Below are 26,800 nucleotides of genomic sequence, written 5' to 3'. Positions count from 1 at the left end.
TTCAGTACTTTGATTGATTGGGTGGTTGTTCTGTGTATAAAACCCAAATGGCTGGTGCTCATTTCTCACTTCTTTAATTTTACGCTTTTCCTCACCAACACTTTTTCCTCCTCTTTTGGCAGGATGAGAAAGCAGAAGGATTCATTAGTTTACCCGAGTTCAGGATAGACAGAGCAATTGAATGCAGACGAAAACAGTGAGTAAAGTGTCAGTTTTGTTTGTAAACCGAAGGATTGCTCTTGAAAGTTTACTGTGCACAGTAATAAGCATTTGCAAAGTCCACCAAAGGAAGCTACTCAGAAAACTTTGACATCTGTAAATGATGCAGCACAGATCCCCTTAAGCTTTAGTATTTCTCTTTATTATAAAAGATATAATGTAATGTAAACTTCATAGCTGGATTACAGTGAATTGAGTCTCTTTGCTCAGTTTGCCACATAGCCCAGTTACAACTTCACCTAAGTAAGTAAAGTAAAACACAGATAACACTTTACTCAAGAGATAAAACTTTCTCAGGTTCACAACAACCACATTGGTAAGAATTGAGTGTGCAATAAATGCCCGTAGGAAACAGCATTAAAAATGTCATAGCAATGGATGGTAAATATAATCTTAATTTTCTCCTTTATGGAGAAAGCTTTACATACCCAATATTGTGTTGTTCTCAACTGCTAAAATATTTAGGTTCCATATGCAAAATGAGCATTGCATTATTGCTTATGTGCAGATTGCTACTTTTACATTCTGCTCCCAGTAAAAAGTACATTATAAGCTTTTCCATAATTAAGGCATATTTAATAACAGACACTCACTGGAAATTACTTCCAAGCAGTGTTGGGATGGAATTAACATGTTTAACAGAATAATTCCAATGCTTTCAGACAAGCACTTTGCTGGTATCTCCTCAGTTACTTGCATTTGTTTTCTTTATGCTTTCCTAATTTAACTAAGAATCCTGGATTTTTGGTGTGCTTTTCCAATGACTGAATGCAGTTTTGGTCTGAGGAACACAAGCCCTATGACTATGAACACATGTGCAATGGAAATATTGAAGATATGAATTACAAGAGTCTGCTCATCAGAAAATCAAACCTCTTCAATGCCTGTTCTTTCAGGGAGATGTTATTACTGTGTCTGAGAAGTACAAGATACTGTAATTTATACTTCTGTTCCTCCTTTCAGCTGAGGGTATCACTGTAGAAATTACACATGAACTGAGCACTATAAATACCTCAGAGCAATGAGTAGATATTAATAATGATATTGAACAAAAATACAGGAAAAATAATACCCTTTTGTTAGAATATAAAGCACTTAACAGATTTCAGTGAATTAAGCAAGATCAAACAGAAGGTCGTTGTGCATAGCTAGAAATAGCTTCCAGAGCTTTCCTCTAAGCATGAGAGCACAATCCCTCAGAACTCTGCTCAGAGAAGCACTTCTGGAGGGTGTGTGCTCAGGAAAAAGTCCGATTAACTGAAACTTTGCACGTGGCTGAAAGCTCAGAACCTTCAGGCTTTGAATTGTTTCAGAAAGAGGCAGGTCCAGAGGTAAAAGTATAATGAAGATGTTCATAGTATATTCCCTTTATTCCTGAGCTGAATTTCCCTTTGATTTCTTCCTTCATGGACTATCATTTATATATTTCCCTCACCATAAAACCCACACTTTACATTTGCCGTTGTTTTATGTGCTCCTCTGAAACTGCAGAGGATGTAAGTGCAGTGTCAGGCTCACTTAAATTTGGTATATCCAGCATGTGGGAGTGGAGGGTCCTGCTTGTATCCAGCCAACTCCAACCCACAGCCCCTGGGAGCACACATGGAAAGCATTCCCTGTCCTGTGCTGTCTTACCAAGGACAGGAGCCTGATTCCATTGCCTGATTCCACTGAAAAGCTAAAATCCCACTGTCACTTCTTCAGCTCTCTCAAAGCAAAGCTAAGAACATTTTGGGACTCAGCCTGGATTTCCCCTCAGATTTCTGTTATTTTCAGAGCCACTGATGTGAAATGTTCAAACCCCTTTGAACAAAAGGATTTGAAGTCTTACTGGGATAATTAATGGGTTTCTCTTTCCCACTCTTCTGCTGGATGGAGAGTTCTGTTTCATAGCTTCACTGCTCCTGATGTCCACAGCACACAGGGAATGGAATAGCCTCAAGAAAGCTTTCACAAGAATATACAGTAATTGCATTATTCTGTATGGTTAGATGATTTGCCTCAGTAATGCATTTAATGAAGGTACACTGATGGTTATCTCAGACTGGTTCAGCTCTCCAGGCTATATCTGGACCTAGAATGACCTCATCCCTGTGAAAGGAGGCTTTTTGCATTGACACTGAAAACCTTTCCACTGCTTTTAGGCAACACCTGCATCTTCCTGATTAAAAATGGTCATCCTGTATGAGGAATCATAGTTATTTCAGTCTGCACGCTGTGGCATGACATGAACATCTTATTTTCAAAGACACTGGTAATTATAATGCCCCATGATGAAGCTGATCCCCAGATATAAAGACTAATTGAACTAGTAATATAATTAATCATTATTAACTAGTGCTTTGCCTGAACCTTCAACAATTTCCACACAGTGAAAACTTTCATTGCCTGGTTAATGCAAATTTAGGTCTTGAGTTTGTCAAGGATAAATTGGCACTTTGTATTGAGCCTGTGCAGTTGCTCTACACAAATGTCATTGATGTGGTGCAAGTAGACATGAAGTTTTAAATAACATAGAGATGGAGTTCTAGCTTAAGTGTTACTACAGTTTTAGTAATTTTTATTACTTCTGCAAAGAACTTAACAGGCTTGCAGACAGCAAACCCCACTTGAGCAACTACTGGGTCCCCACAGGGAAGAAGCTTCCTGGGCTATATTAGAAGTGATTATTCCCTTATCCTTGGCATTCATTACACCACATCTACATAATTGCATCCAGTTTGGGGCCCTCCAAAACTAGCAAAATGTAAAATATATAGATATCATTCTTTTGCATTATTCATATTTATGCATCTCGAATTGTTTCCCTGGAGAATTTTCTTCTGTTCCAAATGCTGGTGTATCTAAATGTTTCCCTAATAATAATCCTGGTGACACTGCTGGAAGATGAAGATGGATTTATTGTCATGTTTTGCAGCCCTGACACAGAACTGCAAAACATTTCAATGAAGAGTTTGCACAGAATTAGGATCTCCATGTCATAACAATAAAGGGCTGTTTTCTGAGTCTGTAAACATGTAACAGTGCAATCCATTATTGCAGCTGGAATTGTCACCATCTCAGGAAATCAACAGAATATCAGGCAAAAAGATCTTAAGGAACATTCACGTAGTAACCAATTAAGTCTGCTGGGACCTGGCATGTGAGAACTCCTCTGCAGGAAGACCTGCAGCATTTAACTGATCTACCCTTGACAAAATTCTTGCTGTTTCTGCATTTTATGACACATTCACAAATTCTTTACCAACTGAGACAGGAGCCTGTGGTGCCTTATTTGTTGCATAGTCCTGATTTCACCTCCCTGTCCCTTAATGAGGTGGAGTTACTGTGAGAATGTAACAGTCAAATAAATAATCACAGAATCACAGACTGGTGTGGATTGGAAGGGACCTCAAAGATCATTTAAAAATCACTTTATTCCAACCCCCTGCCCACAGTCAAGGACTCCTTCCCCTAGAAAATGATCCACTGATCACAGATTGGATGATATTACAAGAGCACAGTGGAGCCAAATTAAATTGTGTTTATCACACTAACTCTGACATTTTCTAACTTTTAAAAGGTTCATTTGAAACCCCAATATTGGCATTTTAATGCCTTTATGTATGTAAATGTCCTGTCTAGGAAAATAATCCTATTTACAAGCAGCCAGTCCATCATGTGATATTCTCTCCGGATTAGCCAAGAGGATTAGGATCTTTAGATCCACCACATAATCCTCCCCAATTCCAGCCAATCCTTACACCTCAGCACTGGGAGATGTTGGGCAAATGGAACAGGAGAAGGTGTAGATGTTGCACAGAGTTCAGACCAAAAATATCACTACGCAGGAGTGTTTGTTCAGTCATGATTTTCTATTTTGAGCATTAAAACTTTAGCCCTGTGAGGGATTTCTGTGAGGAGGTGCAGTATTTGCTAATTACTGTGTAATTAATGATGTGTAATGTCCTGCTCTAATTCACGTGGGCATAAAGGCTTGCACAAAACTATTCCACTTTTCTTATCCACAGACAGACAGCAGCTGTTTTCACAGAATCCCTTGGAGCTGCTGGTACTTGGTGGGCACAGGGGAGTAAAAAAGTTCTGCAACAAGAAGCAGGACACTAATAGTGAGAATTCTTGACATGAAAATCATGTTATACCAACTGGGTAAAAGAAATCATCAGTTTGATCAGAGCACCCTTAAAACTACATTTATATAATGATCCCAAGTAGGTATAATTAACAGGCCTATGCCATCTAGTGGGCAGCAGAAAGGTTCTACCCTGTGTGGGATCTCACATTTAGTCACTGCTTTTATTCACAAAACAGAAGTAGCCAGGGGGATGAAGCTTTGCAGTTGGAATTATCACTGTCCAGATACCAAAACAATACTGAAATACCTCTCCAGTCTTCTTTATGGAGTTTAGATGTTTTATGATGACCTTCTGTGCAAAGATAACCTTACCCTTTTATACCTCTGATCTCATGAAAAAGGAAACTGCACACAAATACAACTCTGCTGTAGGAGTTATGTTAAGAAAGCCTGTTACTGGATGCATTTTAATTAATACAATATATAGGAAAATCAGTGTGACCAAGGGAAGGTTCCTCAGCTTTCATTTTGTCTCTGAAAACTGAAAGAAATTGTAGTAATTAATAAAACACTCATTTGCATTTAAGCTATTAATAGTGGAAACATTGCATCACAGGTTCTTCATAATTACACGTGTAATGATTCCTAATCTGGTTCTTACATCTGGCAATTACTACCTAAATGTCAGTATTTTAACATAAATGTTATGAATGATAGCGTGGCATTTTTTTAACATTTGCCACCTAATCAAATTAATAGTCTTTAAAGCTGGGAGTTTGTGGTTTCCTTGATAGCAATGCTCATTTTCATTATACCCATACAAAAAAATTTGTAAAAATATGACTATTGTTCTTAGCTAAGGGAGAGCCCAGGGATTAGATCACATAAAAGCATTAATAAAAAGCATTTTATGTGAACTATAATCACCCATGCTGTCAGACTGATTATTATCTAGTATTCCAGTGATTTCTAATTTAACAGAACTTGGCAGCCCTCTATATTTCTTTCTGTAGGACACAAAAAAATCCAAATATATGAGCAGAGGTGGGGGGATCAAACCCTTATTCCTCTAGCTGATCTTTGGAATACAACTAAGATGTACTTCAATATTCTCAATACGATTTTCAAGAATTTATTAGATGTGAAACATCAGTGGTTATTGAAAGGATTTATATTTCTAAGTCCTTCAAGGGCTTTTGGAATTTTTACAAAGCATGAGGTTCACAAATGGAGATGTAACCAGAGCAGGAGGAATCCAGCTGTAAATCTGTGCAGCAAGATTCAGCCTGAAGGTCACAAATGCCTGTGAAACCTGTCCCATGATGAGGAATCACCGAGCAGGGCAGTCCTGTGTATTTGTAGACAAGCTGAAAAAAAGGTGGGGTTTATTCTTTGTGCTCTTTTTATAGTGCCTTCAAAGCATGTCACCCCAAAATAAAGAGCTTCTACTTTGCAACCGACTGCCTTGAAGAAATGAACAGGTGAGTTGTGTCTCCTCTGGATCGTGGGATGTTCTTTATCCTGGTGCTTCAGCATTTCATCTCCACAGGAATATACTCTTGGAGATCATGCTGGCTGACGGTGTTCTCAGGACTTAGTCCACTCAGGCTTCCATTAATTTTAGTAAGCACATCACATTCTGTGGCTCACTTTGCTGAAATTTTCTGCAAAGGAAAGTCAGTTGTGTTGGTCTCATCTACATTAATTAGAAAATTGGGTTTGTTAAAGGGTTTATCACACTTGTGATTTTTTCTGTTAATCCAGGTTGGAAGTCTCAGTGGCATCAATGTTTCTGTCATATAAAAACAATGCAAGCACACCAAGGTTCATGCAGAGTATGCCCAGTGATGGGACAAGGTATTTTAAAGTTAGCTCTGGTGACAATCCACAGTAACATGACATGACCTAAAAACAGAGAAAAACAATTTGGAGTAATTTTTGTGACAGGAATGGGATTGAAATTGAGATGCATTAATTTTTTGTGCCAGAATTAATATATATATATGTATGTATAAAAAGAAATAAGAATCAACTTCCTCCCCACCCCCAAGAAAAAAACTCAACATTGAAACTCAGAAGTAACTAATTTTGTTCACCACAGCACTGTCCCAGCACAGAGCAGAGGCCAGCAAAGTTCCATTTTGGGGGCTGCAGTGTGCTTTTAGATGTCCTTGGGTGAGCTGGGAGGACATTCCAAACTTCTGACTGGACAAGGCCCTGGACAACCTGATCCCACATTAAAGCTGATCCTGCTTTAATGTGGGCAGGTGTGGGAACAGACACCTCCTGAGAGCTCTTCTAACCCAAATTACTCTGTGCTTCTCTTGTGATTCAGTGATGAAAGCAGAGCTCAGGAAAAGGTGGGACGGTGCTTTTGATTCCAAAAGGCACAGTCAAATGTCCTACCCCCTCCTGTTACACCAGGAGTTTGTGCATTCCCAGCTGAGGTGAAAAGCAAGGACACGTGGGACAATGTCACCACACTGGGAAGTCTGAAATCTTTCCTGTCACAGTTGTCTAAAACTTTGAGATTTAGTTTGTTATTACTTGGAAAGACAGAGCTACATCAGGATACAGCTGGATTTTTCTTTGGAATACTAATGCCTAAAAATTCCTATTGAATTGAACATTTCTATTCCAAGGTTTTCAGGACACTGTGTTGGTGTAGGAGACTGGCTGGGTTGAAGCAGCTCAGGCCAGTTTATTGTCCACTGAGGAGGATGATGAGGTTCAGTCACCAGGATACTTTCAGGGGATAAACTTGCTGAAACGTATTTTTTCCCTGTTGTTAATGTTCCACTGTTCAGTTCTGTTGTGTGGCTCAGATTTGTTCAGACTAAACCAAAGTCAGGGTGTTCTGTTGTTTAACTCAGCGTGGTCTCTGCCTTGGCTTTAGTTACTGTGGGAGCTCTCACCCGCTGAAGTGCCATCGATCATATTTATCTATTATACATAAAGGGTTCTGACTCAAGGAAAACCTGCAAGTCTTGACATAGTTCAATAACCTGCTTTTATAATATCCATTGATTTTTCCATGGGGAGCCAAAGGAGCTGCCTTTATGGCAGTGTACAGCCTTTGAGCAGAGGAACAGCTGGAAAGGTGCCAGCACATCTTTTCATATCATACCACCACTTCACATCCTTTACTTTGGAATTTACAAGACCCTTTTTCCTGATTTTTTTGGGTCTGATTCCCACGGGAGAAGGCAAAGGGTGAACTTCTGCTTGAAGTATTTTGTGCAGCATTTTCCCTTCAGCAACGCTGTTCCTGTGGAACACTTGTAATTCTCTCCTCCCCCAAATGATGGATGACTCTGCCACCTCTGTGAAATCCCTGGGCATCCCCTGCAGCTTTTCCATGCTTCCTGGAACTCCTTCTCCCACACGCCCCGTGTGAAATTCAAAGTGAGGAAGGAAGATTCATAGATGAGAAGTGCATTTAAAATACTAATTTCACAAATCTCTCTCTTCCCAGCAAACTGCTGACCATGTAATGTGAGGAAATAGGGCAAATGCTTTGCATGGTATCTCCCTTTCCTGCTGTCACCACAAAATTTAACTGGATTTTCCATGCTGACAGAAGGGTAGATCCTTCATGCTGAAAAGGAAAGGAGTTCTAACGTGGAGAGGAACATTCTTTATTCACTGTGTGGGGAATCTTTGCTCTTTCTTCAACTGCCTTTGCCACCAGCTCTTGTTTTAACAGCTCTTTTTAGACTTTCTTACATCAGGTTCGCTGGTTAATAGTTTTTCCCACTCCAGAATATTTTCATCTGCCTTTGACCCAGCATTGCTGGTGGGGGGGTTGTACCCAACAGGCAGGAATTGATTTGTCTGTACAGATCGAGGTGCTCAGCTGGGGCTGAGCTTTTCCTGCTGTGCTTTCCAGTGCAGACACACTTGGCTCTGCAAAATTAATGCTCGTGCTGTTTTGTCAGGTCTTACACGAGCACAGTCATGTTCTTGGAAATGAATTAATAATGGAATTGATGAGCTCATCTTTTGCTTGCTACTCCAGGCTTGTTAAAGGCCTTATTTCCCAGAAGTGCTTCATCTATTACCACCCCACACATAACCTGTTTATGGCTTTAATTAGCACTGAGTTTAATATTCGGTTGTTTTACAATATCTACTTTATTTAAAAGTTCCATGTCATTGAAGTCTGCAGAGCAGTGCATTTACAACCTCCTCATGGGCTCCAAATATTAAATTTAAAAAAGTTTCTATTTTAAGCTGAATAATTTGATCACATTTGATTTGAATAACTGGGTTAACTTTGCAATTTTAATAACTCCCATAAATCTTTTGTGTTCATTCAAAACACATAACAAATATCTGCTACTGAAACAGAATATTGATTGATTTTTATGGAGGTTACCCAATATTTTTCGAGGAAAGACCTGAAATATTATAGCTCAATATTTCTTTTCAAATGAAACTGCTTGAAAATTGAAGTATTGTGAATTAAGTCTCTATTGTTTACAAGCAAATGTTATGGTGTCTCCCATCTACTTTTATGTATGGAGCATAACTGAGTTACTCCAGACTTCCCCTAAATCATCCTGTTTGTTACTAAAGTTTGTTCAAATGTCTCCCTTAAATTTGGGGTGGTTTAGTGTCCTTGAGAGGTCTTGGCCAAATCAGATGGTGAGCCAGGATTGACACAGCTTTTACAGTTTCAATGTACATTGTCTTTGCTTTAAAGAAACCAACACCTCAGAAAAGGCCTTGGCAACTAAAACTTTCATACACGAAAGTTTTAGACATTATTATAGACTATTAGACATTTTCCCCCTAAAACAAGAGCTCCTGGAGAAGTGTCACATCTGCCTGGCCTAATTTAACAGTTCTTTAACAATAGAGCTAAATTATTGCAGGGCTCTTACTCCATGAAAAGGAAGGAGAGAATTCTGCAGAACAGGAAAGGTGTTTTTCAAACAGAAATCCCTGAAATGGAAGTTCCCAGTGGTGCTGTAAGTAGACATAAAGAGCAGATTTTCCCCTTCCTCCTTTATGTTCCCATAAACTTGTTTCAAACCCGTGCCCGAGGCCATGTCAGCCCTCTAATTTATTGTTCTCACATAAAAGCTCAGAATTTCCAGCACAAATAGAACAATTTTGTGATCAGAATGAGCTGCAGGCCCAGGGACAAGGTGAAATCACAACATTTATGGGAGTGAGCAGGGCAATAGTGGAGGAGAACACCAGGAATTCCTAAGAGTGAACTGTAAGTCTTCCAAATTTCCTTTCCTTGGCTTGTCACCCAGCTCCTCATTTCTAGGATTTATGGATGACTTACTATAGAGCCATGAATTACCATTTCCCCCTTAATTCAGTTTGAGACCCTCTGGTTTATAGCATTGCACTAAAGGAGTTTGCAATCCACAATTGCAATTATCCACTCAAATTAGCATTCAGGTGTGAATTCCTCCCTGGTGCAGGAGCAGGATCTGCATTGGCTTTCTGCACTAATTTAAATTACAAAATTAACTTAATCATATTCTGCTGTAAATAATACCACTGTGAGTTGATCCAGTTCTTCTGGGAGCCAAAGAGTTCAGCTGCATTTAATATTGCAGGTTTAGTGATTCCAGCTCTGCATGTGTCTCAGTCCAAACTGGGGTGTGAGACACTGAGCTAACACTGCCAAACCTGAAGATTTAGTAAGAGAAATAAGTAATATCATAATTAAATAGTCGGGCACTTAAGAGGATTGTTTGATCTGTTTGATCTGATTCCTTTAAGACTATGTATGTGAAAGTAGAATTATATAATTTCTTTAGTAAAGCATCCCATTTCTTAAAAAAAAAATCCCCTCTAAATCCCCAAAAAACCCCACCCAAACTTCAGGCCATGCTAAACTCAGTTCTGTTGCTTATAAGGAATGTTTCCTTTCTCCAGAGCTTTCTTTTGGCTCAATCATTTGGTGAAAGCTGGGGCAAAGACTTGAATAAATTACTAAAGAGAAGTTCCAGCTGAGTGAATTTTTGTGACTGTTTTGGTAGATTTTCTTAGGGATTATTATTGGTTTTATGTGAAATTATAGTCTCTCAGTTACTGTGTGCATATTCTCAGTGCTACATGACTATATTTATACAGTAACTGCTATTTTATTACCAGAAGGGTAATTTATTTGCTACAGAAATAATAAACTTCCTTTGTCTGTTACCCACTGGGGAAAACCAAAACCAAACAAACAAAGAAACCCACGCCAAACCAGACTTCTGAGTAGAGAGGCATAATTGTGCCTCTGTTTGACAGGGTGAAGCTCAAAAAAAATTGCAAATAAAAATAAATATCCCATTAAGTGCACGAAGTAGATGCACATGCGAAGAGGGCACGAATTGCCACGGTTCACTTGTCAGCTCTGGAGCTGTCTGGGGCTTTTTTTCCTGTTTTTCCAGGCTGACAAATCTAAGAAGACAATGCATGAAACAAGATCAACAGTCATGTCAAATTATCAAATCAGGGAGTACTTACAGTTTATCCCATGAATGATTTTACTTAACAAATCCCAGCAAGTGTGACAAATAAGAGAGTGGAAACAGGGGCTGCTGAGAGTTGATACACTGGGAGGGATGAGCTCATTGAGAACGCTCTGCTCTGGGTTATATTTCACTGGGAGACATTTTCAGGCTTCTTTTGTGCTGAGGAAAATCAAGGCATCGTTTCAACCATCCCTACCACAGGAAGCTTTATCCTGTTAAATGGACGTGTTACCTGCACAGCCTTAGGAAACAGTGAAAATAATGTGCCTCAGGAACCCAAATGGGAAATGTATTGATTTTTTAGGTGTCCAGCAGGAAAGAATGGCCAGGGAGAAGCAGCATAACAAGTACAAAATCAATTTTGAAATCTAATTCTGTATTGCAGGGAATTTTGCGGTGAATTCTGAAATATGGTTATCCCACTGATGTAAAAAAAATATAATACAAAGCTTTTGATTAGAAATTAAATATAAACTGCACTGAATAAATTCTGTGTATCAAATAAATGGTTCAAGGGAATCTCTGTTTTCATAGACTTAACGGTAACTCGATGCAAGTGAAATTTAACTTCTACTTTAGTTCTAGTTTTTCATTTTAACCAAAAAATCTCAAGTGTAGAGGCAATCTCAAAAGTGAAGAAAGATATTCCTGCACTGAAACATGTATAACTCAAACCTGAGGTGACAAAGGAGTGCAAGTATTATTGATGAAAAGAAGCAAGAAAGCAGTTCTTGAATTCAAGTTATATTTATTTATTTATATGTATATATATGAAATATGTAACTATTTATTTATTCTATCCTTTAATACCTCAGGATCTCATTGATTTAATTTTTAAAGGAACATTTAACAGAAAGAAGTAGTAAAAGTGAGTGGACTTTTTCTTGAATTTACACCTTCTCAGGACATGTTCTTTATTTACTTTTTCACTTGAATTAAACAGTTTCTTCTCTAAACCAGCCATCTGGTATGTGCAATAAGTGTATGCAGAGGATATTAGCAAATAAAACTTATCTGAGCCTCAGCAACCCACTTCTTCCTGACCTGTTCTCTGTGAGTCTATGAAACAGTTTTAACTATAACCCTAAAAATAACAGCCCTGCACTTCTTTTTTTAAAAAAAAAAAAAGTTTTCCCTCTTGCCTTTGGTTTTTATTCTTCTACACTAAAGGTATTAGTTCTCTCTAATTTATGATGACTGAGATTGTCAAGTTGTTTTATTTTTTTAATTGTGCTTTTTTTTGTTAGAAAGGAACAGAGTGGAAAAGGGGGTGAATGTGACACCACTATGAAAAGCATAGTTGCCTTTAGTGCCAGAACCTCCCACTGACCTTGGGCTGGCTCAGCCCCCCGTTCAGCAGGAGTAAATTCCAGCAGCCAGGAACCAGAAATTATTGCATTTGTACACTGAGGGATGGCATATTCTTGTTTTTAACACAGTGTGTTGAAGAGCAAGGCATTGTGAAATAGTTTCCTGGTTGTTTGGCCCACTTTAGCATTTTCCAGTGTTTCTGTTGGGTGATCAGAAAGCAAATGTGCTCCTGACAACTGGGGGCAGTTCAGGCATGATTCACTCTGCAGTCCCAAGCTTTGATTATTGCAGCAGCTCGTCAGTCCCTCTCTGCCCTGGGTGCCTTCATGCTCATCACTGTCCAGCCTGGGGGACACTCAGACTCTTGGAGGCCCTGGGCTGTAACCCCTCATTCTAACCAGAATTATCTCAGTAAATTTAACTTAACATCCTACCAGGCAGCTCTGTTTTATCCCAAAGCGATGACAACAGTGCCTGTTTGTTACCAACAGAATTAATTAAAGCCAAGTCTGATTTATGTAGAATTTAATTGAGACAAAGCATAAAACTTATTTATGCATTTTGATGACTTTACTTGAGGCTCACCTTTCTCTGCCTTTGGTTCACCAGGGCAATAAAAGATAATTAACCCATTTCTTGGTGCCCTGTAGGTTGTTACAACGTGCCTGGGTAAGACAGAGATTATATATCCATGGGGATGTTGTACAATATTGAAGGTGAAATGTTGAGGCAAAGGATCCCTGGGCTATTTAGTGCCTCTCCATGTCATCACAATTTCTCTCTGGAATGCAAACCCCGTGCTCTGTTGGGTGGCCTAGAGTCAAACTTAGTGAAACGTGCTGGTTAAGTTGTTTGTTTATCAAAAGAAAAGAGGTTTGAAATTACCAAAGAAAAAGGGTGTGGTTTGGTGGTGGAGAGAGAGGAGTCCAGCTGAGGTACAGTGGGATTGCAAATGACACCTGCCAGAACATGTGTGGCTGCTTGTGCCCATGGGGCAGTCAAAGAACTATTGGGGTACAGCTTAGAAACCAAATTAGACCAACCCCAAACTGGGGTTTTGCTGTAGCTGCTTGTAAGGTGTGGCACACACAGCCTGGCATTGCCTGACCTTCACTCAGACGTGCCCTCAGCCATCCCTGAGGAGCCCAGCTCCCATGGGTGCTCCCCATCCATCCCTGGGGAGCCCAGAGCTCCCACGGGTGCTCCCCATCCATCCCTGAGGAGCCCAGCTCCCATGGGTGCCCCCCATCCATCCCTGGGGAGCCCAGAGCTCACAGAGGCTCTCTATCCATCCCTGGGGAGCCCAGAGCTCATGGGGGCTCCCCATCCATCCCTGGGGAGCCCAGAGCTCACGGGGGCTCCCCATCCATCCCTGGGGAGCTCAGAGCTCCCAGAGGTTCTCCCCATCCATCCCTGGGGAGCTCAGAGCTCACAGGGGCACCCCATCCATCCCTGGGGAGCCCAGAGCTCATGGATGCTCCCATTGCCTTCCTGGGACCTGCCCTTTTCCCCCAAGGCTTTCAGTGCACAGTTCAGAACCAAATGCCCAAGTTTCCAAGCTCCCCATAAAGAACTTTTGATAACCTTGGCTGCCAGTTTTCCTAAAAAATGAGAGTGGTTTGCTCATCAAGGAAATTCATCAAGTTTATGCAGCGTTCCTTTTGAACTGAGTTTGCATTTCCTCGGGGAAAAAAAAATGTTAACCGTAAGAAAATGATCTGTAATCTCAGCACTTGTATAACTCCTGATTAACCTCAAAAACATTCACTCATGCTTTTTTTAAAAAACACAAAGCCTAAAATGGAGATTCTCCTTCTTTTCTCAGAAGAGATTTTATCATTATAAGCCGCTGAATGTCATCAGATAACCCATTATGTCGGCTTGACAAAGAGCTGACTCTGAACTGGGGTAAATGAGGTAAGAAAGTCCTTGTAACTAGAGCTGGGGATCATCTTGGCCTTTGAAAGAGAAAAGTCTGAGCAGCCTTAGAGAAGGAAGATTATCTTCAGCTAATTCCAGCTTTGGCCATGTGTAAAGCTGATACTCTGTGTATCCTAAGGATATCCATGTGCTCTGGGAGATCAATATTGACACTTTGGTTTCTATGTGTGCTTCCAAGATCTGAAACTTTCAAATTAACAATGAGTAACAAGAGAAATTTGGCGAGACATTTAAGACAATCTGAATTTCCATCCACTGCCCACCCAAATGGCTGAGTCTGTTTTAACTTGGAAAATGGTAATTAGTCCTAATTTATCATTGGTGCTTAAGCAGAACCTCAGTTGAAGGCACTGAGCCATCCTGCTTAATTGCCAGAGGCATATGGCAAAGTATGACTAAAAGTATTTTGCTCCAATACTAATGAGTATAGAAATTCGGGAACTGTTGAAAAACTAGTGAATACAAACCCTTAATAATGCCCAGGGAATGATGTCATTCCATTCCTGCCATAAAGAATCTGCCTTGCAGGAGCAGCAAATGCCAAATGATCATTTGCAGAGTGAAATGCTGCTGGTGAGCACTGTGGAAAAGCTGCTCTGCAAACCTGTTAATCCATTTTAAATGTACTTCCTTGGTGATAAAGATGAGTTATTGATGTGCTGATACAAACAATGTCTGTAAGCAGCGCTAAAACCCTGCAGTTGGTATTTGTAAAAACTAATCTTCATTCCCAGTTTCATTTCCAATTTGCTCGCTTCTGTTTTCCTGAAAGGCAAAGCAATGTGATTGCACAATCCTTTATATTTTCATAGTTCTGCAAGTAAATTAAGCCCTCTCACAATTCCCTGTGAGGAGGAAATGTTGCTGTTCCCTTTGGCTCCTTAGGAAAGCCGTGAGATCCGTGGAGGGCTTTGCTGAAGGCTGCAGTGAGTCAGTGCTGTATCCAATATTACAGATTAAGATCGTGGCTCTGGGCTCTGCAGAGCCTCCACCAGGAGATCAATACTGCTGAACTGGGGGCTATTTTTAGTGGAGAGTTCACTCTTCCTTCATTTTCTGCCTCCTTGCTGTGCCTACCACCTTCCACACACCCCTCATAGAGAATAATAATCACACACCTCCTCAGAAGCTTTTTTTTTCTCTTCTACTACCAGTGGGAAAGAATTAAGCTGGATATTTTCCTTGTTTTAACCTGCAAAGCAACTTGTCCTCATAATACTGCACAGGTTGCTCACTAATGTCTTTCTTAAAGTCTCTAAAAGATGTTTTTGTCATTATTCATTAACCAAGAACATAATTATTAACAAATTTGATGTTGCAATGTTAAAAAAGAAAAAAGAGCTGCTCCTAGAAAACCTTCATGTTCAATATATTGGGAAATTAATGACATGGTAAATAATTTAGTCACTGAGTAAGGGGATGCTTTAGAAAACATCTCAGCCATTACAGATGGCATTAAAGGGCTTTTTCTTTGGTTATGTTTCCTTTTTGACAAAAATAAGCTAATTCTTGATTTTCCAGTTGCTGAAGATTAAGAAGTAACTTTCCCCTCTGTGCATTCATTTCCCTTTTTTCTAGTTTTTCAATTATATATTGTATGAATATCCAGCAATCTTACATGAAGAAAACTCTGAACCTAAAATAAACTATAATACTTTCCCAGTGAAGCAGAAAATCTTATCTTTGATCAGACTAATTAATTTTGGGATAAAGAAAGAAACCAGAACATCTGATGTCAAATGTAAATTTTGCTTTCAATTTACCAAGTTTTGGTTTAGAAACCTAAGATTCCATTAAAGAAAACAAAAGGAAAATTAAATTAATATCACAGCTCAACAAGACTAAACATTTATATCACCAGTATTGTGAATCCAAACTAGCAAATAGACAGTGGATTCTGCCATAGGCTGTTTTAGCTTTCTGAGGACACAAATTTAATACAAGCTATTCCCTAATACAGGCTTTCATAAAATAATTATCATCATTCTATTTTCTAGTATTTTGGAAATTCAGGCAAGTTCTTGAAATTAATAGCAATCAGAATAAATGTGATGTGCTCCTGCACACCGTGTCTCTGGAAACCATTCCTCACAAATTTGCAGAAGCAGCTCAGAGAGGGTTTGGTTCTGCTTAGAGGGTTTGGTTCTGCTTAAGGGGACATTCTCTGCTCTCCACAGTCGATAAAAATCCCACTTATTCTTTGCTGAAGTTGGCACGTTTGTATGTGAGCTCCACACTTCCCTGATGACAGAATGTCCTGGTCCTTCAGGGTTCCAGGCAGCAGAATAAAATGCCAAGGTCTGATCCTGCATGAGGTAAATACCTCCAGCAGATGTGACCATGAGTCCAGAAGAACTTCTGCAGTGGCCTGAAGTGGGATGTCCTTCACTCCCAGTTATTCACCTCTGAACACGCCTGGATTGGGCTTTTAACACCCTGAACAGTGCTCAGGTTTTGCAGTAACCATTGTCTCTGACTTTTCCAGACGTTAGGAATGTGTGTGACCTCAGATTTACATGAGATGTGCCTTTTAAATATCTCTTCCTCATTTTTTTGTCATTCTATCAGATGGATGAATCGTTTGGGTCTCGCAGCAATTGGTTACACACCTGATGACAAGGACATTCATCCAGATGAAGGTAATGCTTCAGTGATTATAATTAGGAGAGGAGAGCAGACAGCAGAGATCTGTTCAGTGTCTCAACAAACTTGGAGATGTCATAACTGACTCCTTTATTAACACTTGGCTGTATCTTTTCAAATACCAACTTTTATAAGAATCCTTACCCTTGAAGAACTCCAGTTACTGGTGCCACCACCAAAGAAAATAAAATCCTGAGTAATAATTTTAAGAAATATTTAAAAGAAGTGATAAAGAGAATTCAGGGTTCAGGTTGAGGTGTGATCTCCCAAATCCCAGCCCTAAGGGATGCCCCCTAAAGCAAGTAAAGACACCACAAACCCAGGCAACATGTGCTTTTTGTGCTTTCTGAGCTCAGGTTCCAGCCTTGCCTTTTCCCATCACCCACAGTGGAATTAATGCTGACATAATAAAGTGTTGAGGCATCTGGAATGAAGTTTCTCTTTGACAGCCTGTGACCTGAAGTTGGGGTTTAGGTGCCCAACCTGCTTTCTGTGACGCTGCCCTAAAGCATTTGGAGATTCACGTGCAGATCTGTGTATCTCAGTGCCAGACATTCCCACAAGCCTGTTCCTTCTGGCTGCCAAGCCCTGTGGGTGACTGGGGAATGTTTACCTGGCCTTGCTAACGATGTTTTTAAAATGTGGGACCTGCTGGGTTGTGGAAAAGCACAGGAGTGAAACCGGGAATGCTTTGTTAGCAGATTACTGGAGCGAGAGTGACCAGGACGACGTCGATGGCTCGCTCACTCTGAAGCAGGAGGGCTCCTCAACACTGTGTGACACCTACCATCGAACACCCTCAGTGAGTCCCAAATGTTGCATTTGACAGTAGGTCACCAAACAATCTCTGTGTGCCTTGAGCTGCACTTTCCCCGTTTCGGAACATTTAATTGCTGTAAAGGTGGAATAAAGCCGGATCTGATTGTAAGAGTGAAATTATTGCTGTTCCTCATGAGCCAGGACCTGGAGGTTTCCATAGCAAGTCAGTTACAAAGGAAGGAGAGGTAAATATCTCCTGACACAGATCTGTCATCGCACTGTAAATGTGACTTTTTTTTTTTAGGGTTGGTGAGACTACACCTGATAATAGGAACAAATATTCAAATGTTGACTTCACTGCAGAGCATGAAAAGAATGTGGTGGATGGGATAGTTTGGATTAAATGAGACTGTTTTTCAAGTATGAGTATTGGATAGTGGGGGATGGAGATTAAGGTCAGCTCACAGTCACGCAGTAATCATGTTTTAGTTGTTCTTCTCAGAACAAATCTTTCTAGGCAGGGGGTTTTTGTTACAATATTGTGCACAATACCATAGTATTGATAGTATTGCAAATAGAACATTTCTATTAGACAAAACACAGACAGGCTGTGATAATTATTCTATGTTTCTAAACACAGATAGGACTGTTCTCTATTTTTCTTTCAGATTTTTCTTCAGCGTGAATGACATGATCCTCACACAGCCAGAACTAAAGAAAGAGTGACTGAGACAACAGCATCACATGGGTGAAGTTCAGACTGATTTTCACCCCTGTGATGCTGTTTTATCAACTGGGATACAGGTTAAGCCCCTCCCTTTCTGTTTTTCCACATTTTTGCCTTTCTCTTTGTTTTTGAATTAAATTTATACACAGACCCAGCAGAATTAATTCAAATAATTCCAGAAGTTCAGCAGTCCCCCAGTCAAAAATCTCCCTGGGTGCTGAAATTTTTGTTCTTTGGGTTTAGTTTTTGGTTTTTCTCCTTTGGCTGAATACATATCCCCTATAAAGAGAAAGTAAATCCAATTATGGTTTCTTTTTGGAGACTCCCATGTCTTCAAGGCATACTGCTGGACTGAGTGTAAGCTGGGCAAGTCTTCAGGAAACCTGCATCAGTGTTATACTGTTCTTTCCATCAGGAGTTGAGTGTGGGCAGAGAATGTGCAAAACAAGAATAGGGAGTGGTTAAAATATAGCGCATAAAAGTTCTCACTGCTAATTATCTTCTGTTTCCTCTAATTATCTTCTGTTTCCAGAGGTTCATGTTATGACATATCAAGCACATCAGTCCATTGATTACTATATATCTCATCATTTTCTACACCACAGTCCCTTTCTTGGCTCTGTTCAAAGCCTTGTCTCACGATTAGGTGTTTCTGTGTCTTCCCAGGTGAATTCCTCCAGCCCCTTCCCCGAAGCCAAACAAGGCCGACACTTTTCGAGCGAATCGACGTACTCCCATTCCTCTGCCGAGGATTCCCGGCAGGATGCAGCAGGCAGCACACACTCCTCGGGATGCAGACCCCCCTACCGAGAGCGGCGCTCGTGGCAGGACCTCATCGAGACCCCCCTGACCAGCTCAGGGCTGCACTTCCTGCAGACTGTTCCTCCCGAAGCCGAGTACTCCAGCGGCCGGCCCGGAATGTCCCCGGACAAACGAAGACAAGCCACGCTGCCAGTCCAGAGGAGACATAATTTTGAGCAGGACGGGCCTTTCCCTCTGGTGGAGTGTCCCAGGGGACACAGCTCCCATGGCAGGCCCCAGAAACAACGCAGCCAGAGCCTCCCTCGGAACAGAGACGTCAGGGGCAAGGGCCGGGTAAAGTCCATCGAAGGGATGGATGACAGTCTGGAAGAGAAAGTTCCCATTAGGAGGCATAACAGTTTCTGTGCAGAAGGTGAGCTCTGGGAGATGTTCTGATCCTCCTGGCTGCCATCAAAAGCCAGGGCAGTATTGCCATCATTCCCAGCAAGTTTTCTGTGGTTGAACCGCTGGATGTTGGCAAATCCATCCGTCACTACACAGGAATTCATATTTGAAATTCCAGGAGGTAACACTAAGAATAGAGCTTTGGGATGATCCAAAAGTTCTTGTTTTATCAAAACAAACACCGGGGAACTGTGTAATAGGGTTAATTTATTCATGAAGCTGCAGTATTGCTGGGTTTAGAGACTTGGTCGAAGCAATTGGATTTGTTGTCAGGTTTCTTCATTTTCTTTCAGAAAACATAAAAGAGATTGAAGAAATCACAGATGGTCTGCAGGAGCTGTACAAAACCCTGGAAGAAGCCAGTCTGTCAGCTTTTGGGGAGCAGCGTCCTTCCACCAAGCAGGAGTTCCGCAAGTCCTTCGTGAAACGATGCAACGACCCCGTTATCAATGAAAAGCTGCACCACATCAGAGTTCTCAAGAGCACTTTAAAAGTAAGGCTTTAGCACTGACTTTGGGATAAGGAGCATAACCTTGTAAAAGTATAATCATAGAGTCACAGAATGGTTTGGGTTGAAGGGACATTAAAGCCCACACAGTCCCACCCTCTGCCATGGGCAGGGTCACCTCCCACCAGCCCAGGTTGCTCCAAGCCCTGTCCAACCTGGCCTTGGACACCTCCAGGGATGGGGCAGCCACAGCTCCTCTGGGCAACCTGTGCCAGGGCCTCCCCACCCTCACAGTCAGGAATTTCTTCCCAATATTCCATCTAAACCTGCTCTCTGGCAGTGGGAAGCCATTCCCCCTTGTCATGTCACTCCATTCCCTAAATCTCTTAATGTTTTCCATGGACGAGGCTTTCTTTGTAGCTTTAAAATTAAGTTGCAAATAAACTAAAACTCCTTGAAAGCAAACATGTTCCAACTTAAGGGAAAAAAAGAATGATTATTTGGCACTCTGTATAGGCATGTTGTGGCGAGTGCCATGGACTGAGTTGTCAAATAGTTTAAGCTGTAATGGTTCCTGAACTTAGGTAAAATATTAAACTGTTCCTGGCACTTTGCATTAAAGTAAAAGAAGAAATAAAGTGCTGAAATATAAGATTTCATTTTGACATGTCTTTCTGGAATTTGCCAGGCAAAGGAAGGGGACCTCACAGTAATCAACAGCCTTCTGGATGATCCCAACTTAACATCAAAGAAGTTCAAAGATTGGAAACTAAAGAACTATGAGTTTTTCCTGGACATTTGTGAGTACAGTGGTGCTGGGAAATCCCAAAATGGAGCCTCTGAACTGGGAAGCTCAGCCCCAATGCTGACACACACACACTCCTTCATCGAGACCCACGTGTGACAGGACTCAGCCTGAGTAGCTGCTGGGTGCCCTGAAAAGCGAGTCAAACACTGGCATATTTATTGATAACACACTCAGCAGTACTGTAAATACTTGGGTAAGAGAATAGTGCCACAGGATGCCTCCTACATTGCATGAGAAGACAATAATATTTTAAATGGATTTTTTTTGTTTGCTGTTATCAACCAATGTCCGTATCAAGCTCTGCATTAGGAAGAAGTGGTGCAGAAGTGTAACTGAATATAAATACCAGTATATTTAAAGTACTGTACTAAAATTAAGCTTATAGTATGAGCTCCTACAATCATTTTATATATTTAGATATATATAAACACATATCTATGTATATAAAATGTAACATGATAGTTGACATTTCCTTTTAAAATGCCCTAAAGTTCACATTTTCACACACTGTTCCTTGAGGAAAAAAAAAATATAAAAATGAAGGCATAAATCCATTGGCCGCTCTCAGAGATGACCATTTATTTTTGCAACATTTCCAGGTAGTGACCATCTTTGCAAATAAAAGGACAGAGTTAGCAAAATGTAAACTCAATCCCTATAGTGTGCCTTAAAATGTACACTGTACATCTAACAAATAGACCCCAGTCTGGCCCTATGGGCACTCTGTACATGCCATTAGATACTGTGTTTTTAACATGCTGTGCCTGCCTTTCCAACGAGGGAACAGGAGCAAGCAGGTGAGGCACAGAGGTAGAACAATGTTGGTTGTTCACTAATGCTGCAACTTCAACTGGTTTTAATAGAATTTGAAGTATTTCATGGTGAAAGGAAAAAAACCATCTGCGCTGAGTAAGGTACCTACTGCAGGTTTTCATCCTTTCTTCACTGTGAATTTAAGTGACACATGACTGTGAGTCACAAAATTCAAAAGGAGAATGAGAAGGAAGTTTAAAAAACTCCTGAGCTAATCAATTCCATTCTGTGACATCTATAGCTGAGTAAATTATTCAAAGTTATATAATGTCTGGCAATAATTTTTAACTGGTAGCAGTACTTTTAGCACGTGGGTGAAGTGATTCAAAGCATCATTTGAAAGTCAATCTGTATGGATTGGTTTGGGAAGACACACAAGTCACACGGGGTATTTCACTTCCTTGCCTGGGTGAAGAATGGTTTCTAAGAATCAGATTTTGGAGAAAATACTTGTATTCTTGGGGGGGGGGGGAAGATTGTTCTGAATGTTAGTGAACATGAAGTTCAAACACAGTCACAGTTTTCTTTGACTCTGCTTACCAGAATATTTCTGAAAGGCAGAAGGAAGGGGATGTGACTAAAACTGATGTCATTTCACTGAAACACAGACATTCACTGAGAATTTTTTCACAAGATAAACATAGTTGTCTCCCATACGTCAAGGTGGATAAAATCCATGCCATTCAATATAATACTGAACTTAGTTTAAAATGTTATCTCAGTGAGGTCCCAGTATCCAGGGAGAGATTTAATTTTTCCCAAATCCAGAACCAGGTGAAGGTGTCCTGTGTGTTTAGCTCTGTCTCCACAGAGCAGCTGGGGGGCCTGACCTTGGCTGGCCATCTGCCCTCACTCCCCCTCCTCAACAGGGCAGGGGGAGAAAACGTCGTGGAAAAGCTCCTGGGTTGAGATAAAGACAAGGAGATCACCTACTAATGGTTATCATGGGCAAAACAACCCTGACTTGGGAAAAAATTCATTTACTGGCAATTTAAAATAGAGTTGCATGGTGAGAAAAAAAAAAAGACAAATTAAAAACACCTTTCCCTTGCCTCCTCCCTTCTTTCCAGGTTCAATTTCATCCCTTTATTCCCAGCAAGCAGCAGTATAAATTATAGAATCTATTTAGAAAGCAACTCATACTTACATGCAAGCACTGATGGATGCTCACAGAATTAGTTAAATAGATGAAACTTTCAATATTCCTAAAGAAATTTAAATTTGCCTTTTGTTTCAAACCCAAAAGATGGTTTGTGCTTTCATAATAAAAAGATCTATATTATTTTAAAATAGCTTTCCACTGTATAGTCACTCAAGAGAGAAATTACAATTGTCCACTGAGCCTATTCAGTGAAGTCTGAGTAAACAGGGAAATAAGGTATTTCTCTTCTAAAATGCTACTTATAGATGCAGCTGAAAATGATATACATAATTTGGAAGATATATTTCTCAGAACTAACACAAATAGGAAGGAAAGTAGATTATCTCAATTTTAAGTTAAAATAGATTTCTGAAGTACGAGTAGAAGATATAAATAGTTGTGAATTCATACTTTTGCTCAGCTTATCTTTCAAATCTTGCAGTGTCATGAGATGATTGTTCTGAAATTCTCAGAATCTGAGTCTGCCTTTTGCTCCTGGAGAGCAGCTCTCAGCAAACGTGATTTGCACTGAACAGGCCAGATGAATTATCCAGGACATTCATAAGGTGAAATGAGATACACTGGAGAAATTTCCTGTAACGGGCTTAAGATTAATTAGGAGAAAAGTCTGAAAGATTTATCTGGCGTTGCTTGTGCCTTAGAGCAAGCAAAATCTAATTGCTAAATTAAGCAATACAAAGACTTTATTCTTTCCCAAATGTCAGCTGGCTTTTGGGAGTCATTTCAGAAGAACTTGTCATACTTCTTGCATATGAACTCAGCTCCGACCTGCAGCCCTGCCCTCCCCACCACGAGTTTCTTCCTCCTGGCTGTAGGTACCAATTTGGTACAGAAAGTAATGTCCAAAGTCAGGGTAGCACAGTTATCCAGAATCTCACCACCTTTGAAATCACTGGAAAGCAAAGTGCAATACAGACACTGTACTTAAAAACCCATGCACCAAATCCTGCTTCTGTATTAAAATATGTTAAATTTTCCTAGACCAACAGGTATTTAAACACACTGTACAAAGCAGCTGGAATTGTTGTGGTAGTTTGGATCCCATGTTTTTCAATAAGAAAAAAACAAGTCTTGGCTGTTGAGCTCATCAAGGGAAATAAACAGTCCCAGTACAATACATTTATTAATTTACAAGATTTCCTGCCTGAATGCTCAGGTAAAACTTGGTTCTTAACATGCACAGCTACACAAAGAGACTGTTTGGATGTGTTTTATTGATCTGGATCTTATTAAAGTTAGTGTCTTCATTGAGAATTCTTGCAGGTAAAATGTCTCAGCCCACAGACTCTCCTGAGACTCCATAAGCTGAGTCTTTTTGTAACTGGCTATTTTTCATTACAACTGATTTAATGTTCCCCCGGAGCTACTGATTCCTCTCTTGTTTTAATACTGTTCTATATTCAAGTGATATCTCAGATCTCTGAAAGTATCTTGGTAGCTCTTTCTCAGCATCACTTCCTGAGAAAACTGAGACATTTTTCTTGGTTTCAATAATTTAAGTGAAAATTTCCCTGAGCTTGCTCTAATTGATATGAACAAGAACCAATGGAGGAGCAGCAGTTTCTCACCAGTCTGTATTTTCAGCTCCAGGCTGCTGCCTTTTGAGCTGGAAATTGTGGTGCTCCACTGGCTTTTTCCAAGGAAAATGAAAGGAGTGTTGCAGAGCATTGCTCTCTGTACATGGCCCTTAACTCTGTTCTTACTCTTCAGCAGTCACAGCCCTTCGGGCCAGAACACTCCCTCTGGTCCAAGGTCTTGTGAAGGACAGGGCAGGGACCTTGGAGGGAGTTACTTTACTGGGAAGGGCTCAGCCTCCTCAAAAATTGTGGAATTCCACTGCTGACCTTTAAAAGGCTTCGCTTTAAATATTAATGGGACTTCTGGGAGAAAAATGAAGAATCTGGTAGGAATTGTTTAACTTAGCACAAATCTGAGGAGAATGAAGAAAATTCTTATATTTGTCTCAACAAAACCAGCCCCATCTGCCATAGCTGGCAGCTGCCCCCAAACCAGAACACAAAGAGATCCTGACTCTGAATCTGGATCCAGTCCTGGGGAGATTCCCTAAGGAAGAGAGCACAGGCCTGTCTGATTTACTGGGCTTCAGCCTGAACACCCCATTTATGGGACACCCAGGGTCCTGTAGGGAAATTTTAGAGAAATAAATGGTGACTTGATCTCATAAAGGATTTTAATTTCTCCTTAGTTTTCACAGAAGGGAAATGATGCTTTTCCAGGGAAGACTGAAGGGCACAGGTTTTCCATGGTAGATTTCCCACGTACCACATGCCTTAGGCCACTGAGCTAAAATCTCATTAGAGACAACACAGCGTCTTCCCTGCTGCCAAATGATGTTTATTTACCACTAGGACAAAATGGGTAATAGCAGAAAATACTGAAGAAGCAATATTAGCCCATTAATTTATATTCAGTGATAAAAAGCTCTTTTTCTTCTGGAATGTTTCCCTCATTAAAACTAAGGCTCAGGGTAGGTTTTCCAGGCAAAATGCTGTGAGGAAAGGTCCCCCATGTCCCATCCCAGAGGAATTCACATTGCGTGGCTGAGGCTCTCAGTGGGTTAAGTGGGCACAGATCTGAAAATCACATCTGAAAATCCCCCCTGAGCTCTATCAGCTGATGTATGGAAAACACATGGCTATTTAAACCAAAACTAGTAAGTTGTATTCTCTTAGTTGATGTTTATAATTATTTTCTTTACTCCCATTACATACAAGCATGATAATGTGTTTCTCATCAGGTCCACTCACTAATATGTAGGCAGGGGACTCTCTACTCTTGATATAACTAATTGACAAAGAAACAGGTTTTTAAAGCTTAGTTTCTGCATTTTACGGGTTATACCACACTTGCACATTCGGGAGGAGGATTAGAGATAATATTGTTTAAGCTTTTATCAGGTTTTGAGATAGGTGATACACTGCTGGGAGCTCCTCTTAATTTATATAATTTATATAATTCAGACAGATACTGCCTTCAGGAAAAGAACCATATTCACTTTTAATGCAGGCCAGGCAGGTCTGTCTTTATTTTCATTGAGCACACATGTGTGTTAGAAGTGACTTTATGCATTAATGCCACTGTATGAGCAGTATTTGAAAAGAAGCAATGCTGTAAAAATGACAAAATACGTCGACAACCTGCTGTTTGAGCAGCTAAGCCCTCTAGCTTCTGTCCTCACATTTCTAGAATATTGTTCATCCTCAGGCGTTGGTGAGGGTATCAATACAGACCTTTTTACTGACAGTAAGTGCATCTGTCTGAATGCTGCAGATTAACTAAGGATGTCCCATTAAACATATTAACTACTGCATTTTTTCACTAGCAACCACGAAGAAAATACGTCTTAACAAACCGTGTTCACTGGCCAAAACACCAGTAAGACCCTGTTACCAGTTAAGACTTCTGTTTTACTGAGAAACAAGGACTTCAGCTTAAAAATCCGATGAGAAAACAGGTTAGGATATAAGAGAAATGCACTAGTACTAATAAACTTTTTACATTTGACACATACTGTATTACAAAGACAATATCCTTGTAAGACCATTAATTGCTGGGCCATAGGTGACTTCTGTCTAGGTTACTAACTAGCTAATAAACCTTGTATAGAGCCTTTTTTAGATAACGCTTCCATGTATGAAAATATAGGACACCCTTGTACTATGGCTTGCACTTTACTTGCATTAAACTGTGAAGTAGGCTGTAGTAATGTCTTTGTATATTCAGGGGTTGAAATGCCAAAGCACTGGAGTATCGTACTGCTGGTGTTCAACCTGTCCCACGTGTGTTCTGCAAACCCCACCAACTCAAACCTTTAGCAAATAATGCTCTGGGGTCTCCATGGTCTTTGTTTCTTTGTAAATAGAAACATTCTTACTGTTTCTGTAGCAATAGGAGGTTATAAACCAAACTTTCACTAGGACTGTTTTCAATAACAAAAAATAAAAAAAAAAATAAAATAAATAAAAAGAATAAATCTATAGCGCCTTGTATAAAAATCATGGAGACTCCATGACCTGTGGGCATTTTTGTTTACAAGCAGTATGTATATATGTATTAGAGGCAGAACTGTTATTTATCACAAAGTTATGTTGTGGATGACTCTTTCTTAAATAAAAATATGTTCTCTGTCATTAAGAAAAATTAAGTATTTTAGAGCCATCTCGAGACGTTTGAAGTGTC

General features: G+C 40.2%; 1 protein-coding gene across 1 annotated transcript in view; it reads left to right on the top strand.

Annotated features, from left to right (window-relative positions):
* LOC103756197 (connector enhancer of kinase suppressor of ras 2) overlaps positions 1 to 21,904 on the top strand; it is a 168,753-nt gene extending 146,849 nt beyond the window's left edge. Inside the window, exons 18-24 of the mRNA XM_018086464.3 lie at positions 123 to 196; positions 5,704 to 5,775; positions 16,603 to 16,673; positions 17,379 to 17,479; positions 18,830 to 19,337; positions 19,663 to 19,862; positions 20,506 to 21,904. Coding sequence (XP_017941953.2) covers positions 123 to 196; positions 5,704 to 5,775; positions 16,603 to 16,673; positions 17,379 to 17,479; positions 18,830 to 19,337; positions 19,663 to 19,862; positions 20,506 to 20,721 — 1,242 coding nt within the window. The 3' untranslated portion in view covers positions 20,722 to 21,904. The remainder of the gene's footprint in view (positions 1 to 122; positions 197 to 5,703; positions 5,776 to 16,602; positions 16,674 to 17,378; positions 17,480 to 18,829; positions 19,338 to 19,662; positions 19,863 to 20,505) is intronic.
* Positions 21,905 to 26,800: the final 4,896 nt, after the last annotated feature.

The sequence above is a fragment of the Manacus vitellinus genome, unplaced genomic scaffold (assembly GCF_001715985.3).
Source record: "Manacus vitellinus isolate BGI_N305 unplaced genomic scaffold, ASM171598v3 scaffold_95_pilon, whole genome shotgun sequence".
In the NCBI taxonomy this organism is placed as follows: Eukaryota; Metazoa; Chordata; class Aves; order Passeriformes; family Pipridae; genus Manacus; species Manacus vitellinus.
The sequence above is the reverse complement of the archived record's forward strand: the minus strand, read 5'-3'. Positions and strand labels throughout refer to the sequence as shown.